Raw genomic sequence first — 16,823 nt, 5'->3', positions numbered from 1 at the left:
TGGTCCCCATGTCGTTCCTGTGTGCCCCAACCCCATTTTGTCCCCCATGTTGTCATCGTGCCCCCAACCCCTCCTGGTCCCCCATAATGTCAAAGTACCCTGCCCCCCTGGTCCCCGAAGATATCGGTGTGTACCTGTGCCCCTCTTGTTTCACGTATTTTCGCTTTGCGCCCCCACCTCTCTGGTTCCCGTATTGTCGCTGTGTGCCCCCAACCCCTCTGGTCCCCTTGTTGCAGTTGTGTACCCCCAGCCCCTCAGGTTTACCGAGGTCTTCCTGGCTGCGTGCCCTAAGCGCCAATTTTCTCCTGCTATGTCGCTTGTGCGCACCAGCTCCACAGGTCCTCTTGTACCCCTCCCTTCGGTCTCTGTCTTGGCACCTACACTGTCTGGCTGTCGCTAGGCCAAGTGCAGAGTCTAATCTTCACACTCAACTGTGGGAGGGTCTTTAAGTTTTCCCTTGTTGTCTTCGAACGCTTGTGAAGCGCTTTGTATGTGGCCTCTGTGTGGATGAACCATCATATCATATCACTATGCTTACTCTCTACTCTACATCATCACACAATTAGAGTGCAGCAATACCCCTCGCTCAATTTGGCCTAGCTGCTCACATACGAACACTACCCCATGAACATCTCATCACGCTGATAGAACGTAGCTACATCCCACGAAACAAATGGCCTAGCTGCACACAAGCGTCCCACAGGCCTAACGCAGCCAGAACCCAGTCTTGGGATCCGCCAGCCAGACTGCATTCATAGTACCGATACCAATACAACAACACCTAATGCTAGGTTGCAGCTACCATCGGGCAATTACATCAGCTGCAAACTTATCTGGTCACCCAAGCACCGTTCAACACCCTACTGTTTCAATTAAGAATGACTATGGTCCCCGAGGTCTTTCAACCTACCAGCGCTTTGAGGTCATACCAGTGATGTATAGAGCGCTATATAAATTCCACATAACATATCTTTGTAAATTGATGGCTGAAATCAGTCTCCTGAAAAAGTACAATCTCGCACCAAGGTCATGTATGATAACCTATTCAAGAAACTGTGAATAAATGAAATTTCCTTCATTGATATATTCTTTTTTATATTAAGAATTAGAGGAAACTGCCAAACAACCCAAACCTGAAGAGTTGGAGGAAGAGGAAGATGAGGAGGATGAAGATGACCAGAGTGAGGATCAAAGCATTCCAGATCTTACTAACTTCGCACTTGAAGACTTAAAACAGTAAGTAGATGCATGTTTACAGTGTTTGTAGATTATAGACATCTATGTGGTTATTGCAGTGTTTGTAAAGCACCAAACATTTAGAAATAAACCTTTTTGCACCTCTCTAAGGGGTTAGGGGAGGAAAGGAGCCGGGTGGAAAAAGACTTTAGGGCGATGAATGTAAGTAGAGGGCTTAATGCTCGTCTAGCAGTAACTGTTCTAAATTTGAGGTTTCACTTGCCAAGGAATGTTGAGTGCCAATGGTAAGGCCCAGGCGGCTAAGAGGTGGCAGATAGGGACAAGGAAACTCACAGCAGGGTGGCCGTAGTCCTGTGGATCCGAAACCTATTCACAGCTTGATTGGCGAAGACTCTTGACATTTAGCTTCTTCACCTATACCAGATGTTGCCTTTGTTGGGTAAGATTTTCATATTTGAGAAGTGCTGGACTACTGCAATTCCCTCTACCTGGCTCAGCCTTACTATCTGATTAAGCGGCTTCAGCTACTGCAGAATGCGGCAACCAGAGCAATCCTCCATCCTACTTTTGGAACACATATGGCTCCTTTGCTTAGGTAACTGCATTGGCTTCCGGTGGCTGACCAGATCTCTTAAATCTATGTGTATGGTACACCGCGCTACGGCATTGGTGCAAAATATCTGCAAACTAAGTTCACGTGTTATGTACCTACTCAAGCTCTATGGTCTCAATCAGCTCTCTTGGTAGCTGTACCCCACTACCGGCTTGCCCGAACTGGAGGACAGGTCTTCTCTTTAGCAGCTGCGAAGGCTTGGAATGACCTTCCTTTTTCATTGCGTAGCACTACTGATCACTTCCTGTTTCGACGGCTACTGAAAACGATTCTATTCAAATAAATCCTAGCCTCTGTCAGAACGTCCTATCTTGCGCCAAGATGCCTTAGGGTATATGTGCACTCTCTAAGTTTGGTTAACATAACATATGATAACTCTTCCTGACCTGTGTCAACCCCAGAACATTTTGCTTGGATTAGGTAACACTTTTACCTTGTCCCTAGGTGAAGGGGAATCTTTTTCCCCTCTCACATAGTCTTTTACTGAGTGACCTTTATAGGTCTCTCTATAGTGTATGGTTGAAGTTAGTTTTCCTACAACATTTGGGCTTGGGCTGGGTTGCCCCTTTTGGGTTCCCCTGTTGATTTTTCTTTTGTATGCTTGGGTGAACTACTTTTACCAAGTAGTAAAGAGGGATTTTCATCCCCCTTTACATTTTGTATAACTGAGCCAGCACACCCCACCGTATGTGGAGTGCTGGGGGGATACAATGTATCCTCTTTCTTACTTACTTTGGACCACCAGAGAATTGATTTGAATCCTTGAAGTCTCCTCAACAGAGTGCTGGACCTTGTACATGACGAGAATCCGACCAGCGATATTCAGTCTTCTCCTGGCTTCCTGTGAAGCTTTGGGGGTGATTTGTGTAATTGGGAGTTCACTCATCCAGTTTGCCCAGGCTCAATGCTGGAATCCCTGTAGGATGTCTTCTCTGAAGTCCCTGGACCCTTTCTGCCACTCTGAAGTAAAGTACTTAATTGTTTGAAGAGACTTCCGCAGGAACTCTGACTGTTCAGCATTCAGTGCCTAAAATGGCCCTTCCAAGAGCTGGCCTCCAGACCACTATGGTCCCTCTTGCCACTGAGAAAACTTGTGCTTCAAGATTAGGGAAGGACTTAAAAGGTCATGCCTTTGCCTTGAACAGTATCAAGTGCTCAACGTCTTTTACTGATGTATGAGTTTTATTGGTAACTGTTGAAGTTTTAACTTTCCTTCCAATGTGTTGTGCCATACCTAAAAGTGTATATAGGGTGATTTTACTTAACTGTGAATTGGATCCCCGCTTACCAAAAGTTATGCTGTTGGCTTCGCCTAACTAGTTCTTACAAAATATTAGTGTATAAGTTCACCACTGGGTTTTGCTTCCCCTGACTTGCTTTATAGCCTATCTAGAATAAGTCTGCCTTGGGTTTTACCTACCTGGAATGGCTGTGTGCCATTCTGAATAAGTTTACTGTGGGTTCTCAAGCCTTAAATCTTTAATAGATTTACATGCTGTGAATATTCCCAGTCAGGCTGAGAATCCTCGGTAACATAGAGCAGTTTCAACTTAAACTGAAAAATGTCAGTCACTTTTATGCTCTGTCATTTGTGGGTCATACTGCCCACAGCCAATAGGAACACACCTCCCTTAGCTCCTCCCCTGTCTACCATCTTCAGATTGATTTACTGCACGTTAGTGTAAGGAGTCCACAAAAATCATCTCCAACTTTTGTACGATAAAAATGTAAATGCAACATCTACGGTGACAGCACAGCTACCGTTGACCGACCCACCGACGTATCCTTCGAAGCTTTGTCTGCGTAGTTGGACCTACCTCATGGCGGAATCCACGTTGAACATGTTCAAGGCCTGTGCCCGCTGTGGACTGAGGAATGTCTACATAGAGGATCACTGCGACGACTGCCTCTACTGCTTTCATCCAGACCATGTCACCCATGGCTGCAAAATTTGCATTTAGTTTTCCAACAAAATACTATGGGGTCGTCACTGCCGTCTCGTCGCTTGGCTCGAGGACGCCAGCTTGGCCACTGACTCTGCTTCTGTACTGAGTCATGCTTCGGTCGGCTGGGGCAGGTCGGCCCAGTGAACTACCTCTAGCATGAGAGGTCTAGGTTGCATGAAGTCCATGCCTCCTAGAAAGGGGCACAAGGATTCCTCAAGCGACGAGCCCTGATCCTAGCACAAAGACCGGTCTTCAACAAAGGTCAGTGCCTGTTAGGGAGAATTCACATTGCTGTGCTAATTCCCTTCAACCTTAGAGACCCCGAGCTCTTTCGCTGGACTTAAGGACTTTTTAAGGTTCACCTTCGAGAGAGTGAGCCCTTTTTCTCATGTATTGTGATCTGATTTGGATTATCTGTTTCCTTTATTTTTGGAGTCTGACAAACTCCATGGGCATCTACTTTTTGTAAGGTGACACACAGCACCTTTAGTGCATTGTCGCAGAGAAATCATTTCTATTTCTCATAAGGTTTCAATACTTTTTCTTGTGAGAACTAACGTTCCCAAGGATAGTGAAGTTAAATTGACTTGTCTTACCTTTTTCCGCCACACCCATTTATTTTGTTTTTTTGTATAGCGCGCCCATCCCAGGCATCTAGGCGCTGTTCCTACAGAAATGGCCGTACAAGGTACCGTCGTCCTAGTTACTCCCGTGTCAATCAGCCATAAAAATACAAAGCGTACAAAACGGTTCAAAATGTTCTGTGATTACATAGTTGCAACGGTGCAGGTCAGGCAACAAGATAATATTGGCTAATGGGTTATAGGACAGAGTAAACTTAGACTGGGATGGAACGTGTGTGGCTGGCTTGCAGGTTAAAGTGGAGGACTTGGTTATGTGTTTCCTGCTTAGAACCAAGTTTTCAACTGTCTTCGGAATGTCCAGCAGGAGTCTTCTGTTCTAAGTTTGGCAGGTAGGGTATTCCAGTATCTAACAGCCAAGGACGGGAAGCTGCTGCCTCCGGCTTTTTGTAGTTTGAATCTTGGTGTGGAGAGCAGGTCAGCAGAGCATGTGGGTTTGTTGGATTGGGATCTAGAAACTGTGTCGGGTAGGTAGTGTTAGGGGGAATTCTCAGAAATCTGCTAATTCCCGCCGCCTTGGAGACCCCCAGCAACTTTGCTGGATTTTGAGGACTTGATTTTTTTTTTAACCTGGAGAGAGTGAGGCCCTTCGACCCCCACGCCCTCGCCCCCCTCCTTGCACTTCCCGCCTGCCCCCCAATCCCTCTTGTATTTTAATGTGATTTTCAAAACTTTGTTTCTTTTGGTTATGGAGCCTGACGAACTCCATAGGATTCATCTTTTACTTTGTCGCCCAGCACCTTCAGTGCAGAGGCACAGGGAAGTCTTTCAGATTTCCCAAGGTTTAAATAACTTCTCTGGGATAAACTGTTTCCCAGAGCAGTAAAGTGAAATTGACTTTACTTAGCATTGTAACTTTCTAGACCCAGCACACACTCTTACAATAGGGTGCTGGAGGGGTTACCTGGTATTCCCTTTGTCTAGCTTCTCATGTAACATTTTTAATGGTACCTTTTCCTCCCTGAATGGCTAGTGGCAGTGGTTTACCTTTAACTACCGTGGTGTGCATTTACCACGGCCTGTGTTCGCAGCTGCAGTAAGGCATCCAAGGCTGCAATTTTTGTCAAAATGGCCCGGTCTTCTTTTTTTGCCATTTCTTTGTGGAAAGGTCCTTCTTGAGATTTACTGTGCGCCAAACCACCTTTGGTCCCTTTGTTTGCTTTGCCTTTGGCAGGATTCACGAGTGAAGCCCGCCCCTGGCTCCAGGGTGTCTGGTGTGGGCAGTAAGTGAGGGATGTGCCCGAAACTCCCTGTGCTTAGTCTCCTAGGAGACCCAAATGCATTCCGTGATGATTGGCCGGCTGACTGTACGGCGAGGACAGCCTCCCTGCTGGGTGACTGACAACTAGGCTGGAATGAAAGGGAGAGAACTGTATAAAAGGAGTCCTTTGGCTTGGAAGGCAGAGTTGACCACTGGACGAAGGAGCCGAAGAAGAACTTGAAGAGGACGCCTGCTGCAACTCCTGGACCGTTGGTTTTCCCGGTGAAGCCCTGCTGCAGTGCCGAAACGAAAGAAGTTCGCATCAATGGAGAAGCCCCTGCAAGGACGACTTCTCCCCTTGAGTTGGTGGGACCAATCAACTCCAAAGTAAGCCACCTGAGCATCCATCTCAGAGCTGGTTGAATTTGTACAGAGTTGCTGCTGGAAACCGTAGAGCCTGGGAGAGGAACACCAGTTTGCGTTGCTTTTAAGTTGGCCAAGAGCTCCAGGAAGATCCTCCGGGCTCCCAAGAAGCAGGGCTGACCAAGCCTGAGCCCCCTCAACAGAGTGCGGGACCCCAGAAGCTAGGAAAGCCCATCTCGACAGCCAGGAACCGTGGTGTTGCGATTTGCGGTAGACGAGAGGAGCTGAAACACCGAACAGCCACTGAAAGTGAAGTTTGCCGGTTGCAAGTTTTGACCGTCCCAGTGCATTGCAGGGTTCCCCTGACATCCTCCCTTACCTGCTTAGGAATATTTGTGGTCTCTTGTGTTCTAATAACCTTTGCCTTTTACCAACTTAAGAGTGTTCTGAATGCCAACAGTAAAATATTAATGTCCCCAGCACCCTTGTTATTGAAGTAACCTGTGGGTGTAGGTTGTCTGTGGGCCATCCCAAAAGGGTCTTGTCTGATTCAGAAACTCAGAATGTACAGTATTGAAGTGTATTTGTGTTTTACTATTGCTCCCTTCTAAAGAAGGTTTTATAACTGAATGATAAATTAATAATTGTTTATGCAAGAAACCTTGAATGTAAGAGTTTATTTGAATACCTGTAACTGTAAATCTCTAACTCCAGTACAGCTCACACTGACCCCTCTTGAGATAAGCCTGGCTACTCGACACGCTACCAAAACTGTGTAGTACAAGCTTATATCACTTAAATAGCTAGGACACTTTGGGCATTAATATATCACTGATATAGATGTGTGTCAAAGTAATGAGGTTTCGAATGGATTGTGTCCTCCAACGTATTCACATCTTTGACATGTAGTGTCCACAGCTGTGCACTTTGTAAACTTTTTCAGCAGAGGGTGTCCTGCGTCGATTACGTCGTGTCGATGCCCATCGAAGGCCTCGTCAAGGGCGCCCGTAGCCTCAGTTCCGTATTTTCCCGCAAACTTGTTGCTTTGTGAAACTCTGCGTGCCTCGTGTGTTCTTCGTTGAGATGTCTTTCGTCGACCCCTTAAGGTCTGGCTTCAAGACCTGCCGGGACTGCAAGTCCAAAATGTCGATCACCGACCTGCATCGCATTTGTTTGTGGTGCTTGGGTGAGAGTCACGACACTGACGACGGTTCGAAATGCCAGTCGCTAACTGCCATGGCCTTGCGGAAGGGAAAGCTCCAGGTCAGTAGGGGTTGTAAGCCCAGTAAGTCGCGTAAATCCAAGTCGTAATCCAAAGGGATGTCCACCGACAACTTGAGGGGCGGCTCTCCGTGTTGGGATGAGGCCCGGGGTTTTCGGTCCCAGAGTGGTTCCCGCCATTCTTCTTCCTCTTCGCGGCATTCTCTGAAGCGCTGTCACCGGTCACCGGTCGCCTTCCCCTTCCTCCTCGGAGGATGGAGCCACAAGGAAAGTGGCATGCCCGACGAAGACCTCGACTCTGGAGGAATGGGCTGCCTTTAAAGAGCAGATGTTAGAGATCTTTCAATCGCAGGGCACGGGTCCGGTCCGCTCGCAAGCCTTCGGGCTCAGGTCCGCGATGCGACTCGCATCGGGAACCTTCGAGGTCCCAGTCGGACAAGGTTTCGGAGTGTCACAAGAGACGTGCTTCTAAGTCTCGGTCCTCGTCCACAGCGAGACCGCTGCAACCTACTAAGGGTTCGAAGCCGACTCGGTCGGTGCTGTGTCTGCCCGACTCGGATGTCGATGCTTTGCCATTTTATCAACCCACGGCGCCGTCGACACCAGTGTCTGGGTTGACGCCGAAGCCTACGGTGCCGAGGTTGTCGATGCTCTCGGCGTCAAAGCCTTTGGGGATTGTTGCCTGAAATTTACCATCTGAGTACCCCGATGTGGTGGATCCTCCTAGGAAGGCTACTGTGAGGCCAGTTTTGGACTCGGGCCATCTTCTGTCCCCAGGCCAGACTTTCAACTCCCTCTGGATGACATTTATAAAGAGGAAGAAAGGTCTGATTTTGAGGACTCTGGTGAACTTGATGAGGCTCCAATTTGGAGGAGTTGAGGCAAACCCTTCATGATGCCAGTGGGTTGGACACCTCTCCGGAAGTGGAATTTGGTAGCCCTGAGCCTGGAGCTCATGCAGAATCTTCATACAGGAGGCTCATGGCTAGGGTCTCGGAGTATCTAGGATGGTCCAGTCCTCCTTAAGACTTTGTGCAGGATGTTCTAATGGACATCTTCGATCAAGGTCCGTCCTCTGACCCGGTGTTACTGTTTCATCTCACCTTACAGATAAGTGTGGCGGCTGCTTGGCAATCACTGGAATCTCTTCCGGCTGTTAATAAATCTGTGACTAAAAAGTACCGCCCTTCCTTAGCAACACCCAACTATTTATCCACTCACCAAACTCCTGAGAGTTTGGTGGTTCAGGCGGCCACGGCCACCTCGAGGCAGACGGCGTGCCCTACCATCCCTCCTGATGGGGACGACAAACGCTTCATCGGTTGGGCTCGGAACGTCTTTTCTGCAGGGAGCATGGCATTGAAATCGGCCAACTCCACTTGTCCCTTAGCGAGGTTCTCTCACACTCTGTGGAACTGTTTCTTTAGCGGCTGAGCATATTCCTGAGGGGGAAGAAAGGGATGGCTTCCTGGTTCTCGTGCAAGACGGCAAGGATGCTATGTGTGAATCCCTTCAGTCGGGTTTGGATACAGCAGACTGTGTTAGCCGGTCCATGGCTGCGAGCAAAGTTATACGCAGATTTGTATGGTTGCGGAAGTTGGGTTTTGCTGCGGATGTGCAAAGCCGTCTTCTGAACATGCCCTTTGATGGCGCACATTTGTTTGGCAACAAGGCTGACGAGAGCCTAGAGAGGTTGCAGACCTCGAAAGCTGCGGCAAAATCTTTAAACGCAGCTATGCGTCAACTTCTGCCCTTTCGTCCTAGAGGACAACAGTGGAGGGGAGGTTCTTTTCGTTACTACTCCTACTTTGGTAGAACGAGAGGGGCCGCCAGTCAAAGGGGCTAATGCAAAAGTACCCGTGGTGGTCTGGGAAATAGAGGTGGCAAAGCCGCTCAGGCAGCTTCCTCTTTACCTGTGGGCACTGCTGCAGCCGATTCCAAACAGTCAGACCATCTCCCATGGTTTGCCGGTTGGGGGCAGACTGGCTCAGCATCTCGAAGTGACGAGCCATTATTTCAGATGCGTGGGCTCTGGATACCATAGCCCACGGCTACTGCCTTCCCTTCCTACAGCGGCCTCATGCCGATCCACCGGGGAAACTTTCTTTGAAGCTTCCAGATCCGCTCCTTGCGCAGGAAATCTTCACCCTGCTGGAGAAAGGCGCCATAGAACTGGTGCCTGTAGTGGAGAGGAACAAGGGATGGCATTCCCCTTATTTTTTGATCCCAAAGAAAGACTGGGGATTGAGACCCATCCTGGACTTGCGTTGGTTGAACAAACTTCTCAGGGAGGACAAGTTCAAGATGTTTACTTTCTCAAGTACTCCAGGCCCTTCAACTTCAGAATTGGTTGGTGTCTCAGGACCTACAGGATGCTTACATTTATGTGCTGATTCATCCCAAGCACAAAGTACCTGAGGTTTGCAGCTGGAGACTCACACTTTCAGTTTCGGGTCCTGCCGTTCGGATTCACCTCCGCCCGAGGGTCTTCACCAAGCTAATGGTGGTGGTTGCAACGTACCTCAGGAGAGGTGGGGATTCACGTCTACTCCTACCTGGACGACTGGCTGATCTGGGCACGCTATCCTGAGCAAGCATTGGATCACCTCGGTCTCACCTGCTGCTTCCTCCACAGGCTGGGCTTCTCCCTCAATTTCAAGATGTCACATCTGACACCTTCCCAACAGCTCCAGTACATCAAGGCTGTGTTAGACACGTCCTTGGGGAAGTGCTTGCCTCCCATGGTGAGGGCTCATCACATTGTGCAGATGGTGGACAAGTTTCAACATGCCCAGTCTCTTGGCTTTCGAATTCTAAAGGTTGCTCGGCCTCATGGCATCCTGCATTTTTCTGGTGCCAGAGGCCCGGCTGAGGATAAGATCCCTGCAATGGGTACTCAAGATGCAGTGGTCGCAGTTCTCAGGCAAGATGTCAGATCCCGTTCGGATTCCACTCTCGGTCTCCCAGGATCTTCTGTGGTGGGCCAACAAAGGGAATCTGGTGAAGGGGGAGCCGTTTTGGCAACCATGGCCGGAGGTGACTGTAGTGACGGATGCTTCCCTCACAGAATGGGGCGCTCATGCCAACGACTTAACTGTCTGAGTCTAAACTCCACATCACTCTGTTAGAGCTGAGGGCCATCAGGCTAGCCCTGAAGGGTTTCCTGCCGTCTGTGCGGGGGAAAAGTGTCCTGATCATGGCGGACAACACAGTGGCCATGCATTACCTCAACAAAAAAAGGGTGGGGGTAGGGTCACTCCTGTTGTGCAGAGGGGCAATGCAGCTCTAGTTCAGGCCCATCCAGTAGGGAATTTCGATCTCAGCAGTTCATCTGGTCGGAGATGAAGATGCGGTGGCGGACGCTCTGAGCAGGCAGAGCACGATCTCTCATGAGTGGGAGTTGGCTCAGGAAGTCCTTCAGATTTGTTTTCCTCCTCCTCCTGGGAAAAATGTTTTCACTGTATGTAACCATTACCTCATTAAATATGAGCCCAGATGCTCCCGCCGTCCCCTTTCCAGGTGCCGGTTTGTTATTTAAATTTGGTTTTGAAATTTGTCATGGGTGCTCCGTTTGAACCTTTGCACTCTGGTCCTTTGAGGTTCTTGTCCTTCAAGACACTGTACTTGGTTGCGGTTACTTCCGCTCAGAGAGTGAGTGAATTGCAGGCACTTTCCTCTAAGCCACCCTTTACTGTGTTTCACAAGGACAGGGTTGTACTGCGGGTACGTCCTTCCTTTCTGCCTAAGGTAGTATCTGAATTTCATTTGAGTCGGAAGGTGGTTCTCCCATCTTTCTATCCCCCCTCCTCATCCTGGTAAGGAAGAGGAGCGACTCCATCGGTTGGATCATAGGAGAGCTCTGAACCTTTACATTTCTGGGATGTCCAGGGTCAGAGTGGATGATCAACTCTTTGTAGGATATGCTTGTCCAGGTGGATTATCCTCACCGTTACCGATTGGCGGTTAAGGATCCTCCTGAAGGGCTGCAAGCTCATTCCACTAGGGGCGTGGCTACTTCCACCGCTCTCCAGCAGGGTGTTTATTTGTGATGCCGCTACATGGGCTTCGCTCCACACCTTTGTTAAACATTACTCCCTGGATACGATCCATTGTCAAGATATGGCCTTCGGGAAGGCGGTTCTTTATTCCGCAATCTAATTGGGAACTTTAGATTCTTTTCCCTCTTCCATTTACTGGTACTGCTTTGGGACTCTGTCAAATATGTGGAATACGTTGGAGGACACAATTCGAAGAACAAGTTACTTACCAACTGGTAACGTTCTTTCGACTGGATGTTCCTCCAACGTATTCCACATCGCCCTCCCAGCTTGCCCCTATGGAGAATTTCCTATGCGATTGCAGCGTGTTTCTGCAAGGCTACGTGCAGTCAAGCCGGCATGAGACTGGTGCCACACGTTCTGAGGGAAAAAACTTAAACTGAGGCTACAGGCGCCGTACGTCCTATTTTATAACATCTGGTGACGTCGCCCTCGACTCAGGCCTTCGAGGGCGATCGACCTGACGTCATCGATGCAGGACGCCCTCTGCTGAAAGTTTCCGAAATGCACAGCTGTGGACATTATATGTCAAAGATGTGGAATACGTTGGAGGAACATCCAGTCGAAGAACGTTACCAGTTGGTAAGTAATTTGTTCTTTAGAATAAGACTATAGATCACACAAATATTCTTAAGTGGGTAAGTACTTTTGAACACCCCAATGCAAAGTAAGTTAACCCTTTCCTGGAGGGAAGGTACTAACACACGGAGAGAAAAGTCATTCAGGGAGCCATGCCAGCCAATTTCAATTGGGCAAAAGTCTAGGTGAGCTGAAGCACTTCTTGCAGGTAAGTAAGTCTTGCACAATGTTTTAGAAGTGTTTGTAGAAAAAGTATAATCATTGTAGGGCCTCAAGCTGGGAGCCTTGTGAGGGGTAGAAGATGCAAGCAACTCTACAGGAGCAACCATGACAAGTCTCAACTGAGAAAAAGTAAGGCTACAAGACAAGAGTGAAGTTCTCTTAGACTGTACAGTACCTTTGGTTAGAAGAAATGTTTCCAGCTGGCTTCTGTTCCTGTGTGGCTCTGCAGATCCTTGTTTCCTGGGCCTCAGTCGTGGGGACAAGAGGGAGGACTTCTGGGGACTCCTGCAACACAACGGGACGATCAGCGACAGCAAAGGGCAAACTTCAATTCAGTGGCACTTCCTTGTGTCTGACAACAAATATCAACACTGCGGTTCTCTGATACCACTTTGGACTTTCGTTGTTTCTAGGGTACAGCACTCTGTTGAGGTGGCTTAGGCTTGGTCAGTCCTGCTTCATGCAAGTCCAGTGGATCTTCCTGGTGCTCGGGTCCGACTTAAAAGTGATGCACTTGATTTTGTGTTCCTCTCCCTGGCACTTCGGTTCCAACAGCAGTGGAAGTACAGCCAGCTTCGAGAGGTTGTCCAAACTAGTTCACTTCGGAGTTGATTTGTCCCACCAACTCAAGGGAAGAAGTCGTGTAAAGAATTATTGCTTACCTTAATGTGTTCCACTGATTTGAAAAGCATCTGCAATAGTTTATTACAACATTGAGTCTTACTCACCTGGTATAACTTAAGGTTATCCTGAATGTAGCTATAGGTTCATACTGTTCCATGAATGGGTGATCCACTGCTCAGAAAAGTATTCTGTTAAGAGGGTTTGTTTACTAAGTGATTTCTTAACTGAGTGCCACTGCATGACTGGCAGGGTCTACTACCCTTGAGTTTACTTTAAGTAATCTAAAAGTAACTTGTGGTTTTACTCCCCCTGAATAGGTGTTCTATTCAAAATCTGTAGGATTGAGTCTGACGTGCCTAGTAATACTGTTAGTTATTCAGAAAAAGGTCTATGGTTTGGTCTGTGTGCCTTTTTTAAGCATTGTGTTTTTATATTGTGTTTGATTCTATGACCAATTACTTACCCATTAAGGTTTACCTTGGCCTGCTTGTATTTATAATAAACCTTTATTTGTTATACTTCTGGGTGTAAGCATTCTTTTGAACCATGTGTATCTCTCTCTCCCTCTTAAGATGAGCCTGGCTGCTCTGTCCAAGCTACCAAATACTCGGGTGGTACAGCCTTATACTAAGAGTGGAGCTTTGTACTGTCTCAGTTGTATGATTTTTATGAAGCCCTTAGTCGGTCTTCAGAAAAACTGTTCTTACTGCGTGGACTAAGCATACCAGAATTGCCATGAAGTTAATATTTTACTTTTTAATGTTTCATTCTTGCAAAGTGGGACTTTGGTATGATTGTCATGTTTTGAACTGTTTAGTCAAAGGCATTGTTTTACTGATCTAGGAAATGTAGGTATATCTATGGAAATGAAATTTCCATTTGAAATCTTTTTTTTTTAAATCACTTGGTTTTCCTGTAACCTTTTTAGAGTACTAATCATCTTCTTTCTTCTAACAGACGATACGACAGTGTTATAAATCGGTTGTACACTGGTATTCAGTGTTATTCATGTGGTATGAGGTTTACAGCCAAACAGACTGACGTCTATGCAGACCATTTGGATTGGCACTACCGTCAAAACCGAACAGAAAAAGATGTCAGCAGAAAAGTAACCCATCGAAGATGGTACTACGGTTTGACTGTAAGTCGTATTGACATTTCCTTCATTGATGTTGGCGCCAGTTGCCCAGAGCTAAAATATGAATTTTGTCTTTGTAACCTTTTCATTCCACTCAAAGTTCACTGAGATTTGTACGGCTACAATTGCAAATCATGAAAAAAATGGTCCACTCATGTCAAGAACACTGCCACTGTGAAACTACTGTGCTCCACGAGTCCCATCAAAATCTGGCAGTCTGCTGCTAAGAGATTTTATTTTTGCAGGGATGGGTTTTCCTGATGTTAGACAAGATTGTATGCAGTACCCTTAGGGTGCACTGCAACAACCCTGACCTCCTGCCAATAGCAACCCAACCTTTGGTGTAAATCTGTACTAAAAAGGTTGGTAGTGTGGACGAGTAGCCAGGCTTAGCTCAAGAGGGGTCAATGTGAGCTCTAGGGGAGTTACACAGAGGTGTTCACATTGACCAGTATTAAAGCAAACCCACACAGGGTTTCTTGATTTAAAAATACTATTAATTTGTTTACCTGTCAGTTAATATAAGTCTTCTTCATAAGGGCACACTGTAAAACACCACACAAATATACTTCAAAATTATTCACTCTCTTGTTCAGAATCAGTAAATACCCATTTGGGATGGCATACAGCAGAGACCTACACCCACAGGTTACTTCAATTGCTAGGGTGCTGTTAACATTAATGTATTACTGTTGGAATTCAGAATTAAGAGTAAGTCAAAAGGAAAAGGTTATTAGAGCAAACAAGATACCACAATTATTCTTATGCAGGTAAATACTTTCAGATCCCCCAATAAGTCATTCAGTAAAACAGGCTAAGCCAAATTGAATAGGCAGAAGTCTATATGAGCTGAAGCACTTCCTTGAAGGTAAATAGAAAGGTCTTTGCACAATGTTTCAGAAGTCTTTGAAGATCCCAAGTAACCCCTCCAGCACCCTAGTGTAGGATTGTGTGTGCTGGGTCTAGAAAGTTACAAATGTAAGTAAAGTCAATTTCACTTAACTGCTCTGGGAAACAGTAGTTTATCCTAGTGAAGGTATTTAAAACTTTGGGAAATCTAAGACTTCCCAGTGTCACTGCACTAAAGGTGTTGTGCCACAATGTAAAAGATGCCTATAGAGTTTCAGACTCCACAACCAAAAAGAAACAGAGTTCAGAGATCACATTAAAAGACATGAGTGGGGAATAAGGGTCTCACTCTCCAGGTTAAAAAAAAAAATCAGTCCTCAAAATCCAGAAAAGTTGCTTGGGGTCTCGAAGGTAGAGGGAATTGGCACACTTCTGAGAATTCTCCCTAACAATTTTCTATCAACCTCAAAAAGTCTCAGCTGCAGCCTACACACAAGCTCCAATGGTTTTCCCCTAGGAGGACAAGATCATGGCCATCAAGAAGGCCGCAGGTCACTTTCTCAGCTGACAGGTGACCTCGGCCTGGTGGTACTTGCATCTGTTGGGTATCATGGCAGCGGTCCTACTGGCCGTACCTCACACAATACTCACGATGAGGAGATTACAGCTGCACTTCGCAACCTCATGGAATCGGGAGCGGGGCTCCCAGGTGTAGCTGGTCAGCAGTCCTCCCTCTCTCCACCCAGACCTCACCTGGTGGTCCAGGGATTGCAACCTGTGGACTGGCAAGCCCTTCCGGCATGCAGCACCACGGATTCCTCCCTGTAAGTCTGGGGCGCTACGCTGGACAACCAGTGTTCAAAGTCTGGTCCCTATCTGGCTTGCTCTCACAGCTTTCCTTCCGCTTATGGTTGGGTGGTCCTCATTGAAAACGGACAACTCCACCAGCATGTATTACATCAGCAAGCAGGGTGGCACCAGGTCTCCTCCGATGTGCAGTCTAGCGGTCAGCATGTGGTAATGGGCCCTGAAGAACAACCTTTACCTGAATGCAATCCACCTCCCGGGGGAGTCCAACCTGGAGGCGGACAGGCTCAGACTGGGAGCAGTCAATTACGAATGGCAATTGAACGATCAGGGTCTGCTCAGGATCTTCAGCAGATGGGGACATCCTCAGGTGGACCTCTTTGCCACCTGGTCCAACAGGAAGGGCCTGTAGTTCACATCCTGGCAGGGGCAGGGTGCTGGCTCTCTGGGCGATGCGTGCCAGATACAGTGGAACAGCATGACAGCATATGCTTTCCCTCACACGCCACTGGTCCACAGGTTGCTCTGCAAGATAAGAGAATCGTGTCACCTCTGCATCATTCTGATAGCTCTCTGGTGGCTGTCGAGACCATGGTTCTTGGAGCTCCTCAGCCTCTCGGACAGGCCACCCATTAACCTGCTGCTGGGCCCATCTCACCTTCTCCCGCAGCAGGGGGGGCAGGGTCATCCACCCGGCTCCACACAAGTTAGCCCTCGCAGCGTGGTTCCTGAGCAGGTCACACTGAAGCATCTGAGCCTGTCACAGGGTAACCTAGACATCATTCAGGGTGCTAGGACCCAGGCTACTAGGAGCCAGTACAAAAGTAAATGGACTAGGTTCTTTCACTGGACCCCCTTACGTGTACTTTGGACAATGTGCTTTCCTTCGCTGCACACCTTGCACACACTCAGGGATGCAAATAGACACATGCCGCACCTACCTGGCAGCCATAGGAGCCTACATGAACTCTGAGGAGGTCTCCTCCTCCAACCCAGTGGTTAAACTATATCTAGTGGGCTTCACCAGGCTTTACCCGCCCATCAAGAAACCACACCCTGTGTGGGACCTCAATGTAGTGTCGGGCACCCTGGCGCACATAGCTTTCGAACCAAGGGTGTCGACGTACATCCGGCTTGTCACCAATTAAACAGCCATGTTGGTGGGTCTTAAGTCTGCGCATAGGGTCAGCGAAATCCTGGCACTGGTGGCTTCAGAACCCTACACTACTATTCAGAGATAAGGTGGTCCTGAAAATGCACCCTGCCTTCCTACCTAAAGTAGTCTCCTCTTTCCATCTAAATTAGGAGATGGTGTTACCAACTTTCTTTGATGATCCTTATGATGATGCTCAAAGGGTCTTGCA

At 47.7% G+C, this 16,823-nt stretch overlaps 1 protein-coding gene across 1 annotated transcript in view; it reads left to right on the top strand.

The window, feature by feature from the left end:
- The window catches only part of PCF11 (PCF11 cleavage and polyadenylation factor subunit), a 498,315-nt gene that overhangs the window by 345,521 nt on the left and 135,971 nt on the right, over positions 1-16,823 (top strand). The window contains exons 11-12 of the mRNA XM_069639870.1: positions 1,104-1,236; positions 13,623-13,806. Of these exons, the coding sequence (XP_069495971.1) occupies positions 1,104-1,236; positions 13,623-13,806 (317 nt within the window). The remainder of the gene's footprint in view (positions 1-1,103; positions 1,237-13,622; positions 13,807-16,823) is intronic.

The sequence above is a fragment of the Ambystoma mexicanum genome, chromosome 7q, assembly GCF_040938575.1.
Source record: "Ambystoma mexicanum isolate Mex_15411 chromosome 7q, UKY_AmexF1_1, whole genome shotgun sequence".
NCBI classification, from domain to species: Eukaryota; Metazoa; Chordata; class Amphibia; order Caudata; family Ambystomatidae; genus Ambystoma; species Ambystoma mexicanum.
This window is presented reverse-complemented; position numbering and strand designations above follow the sequence as displayed.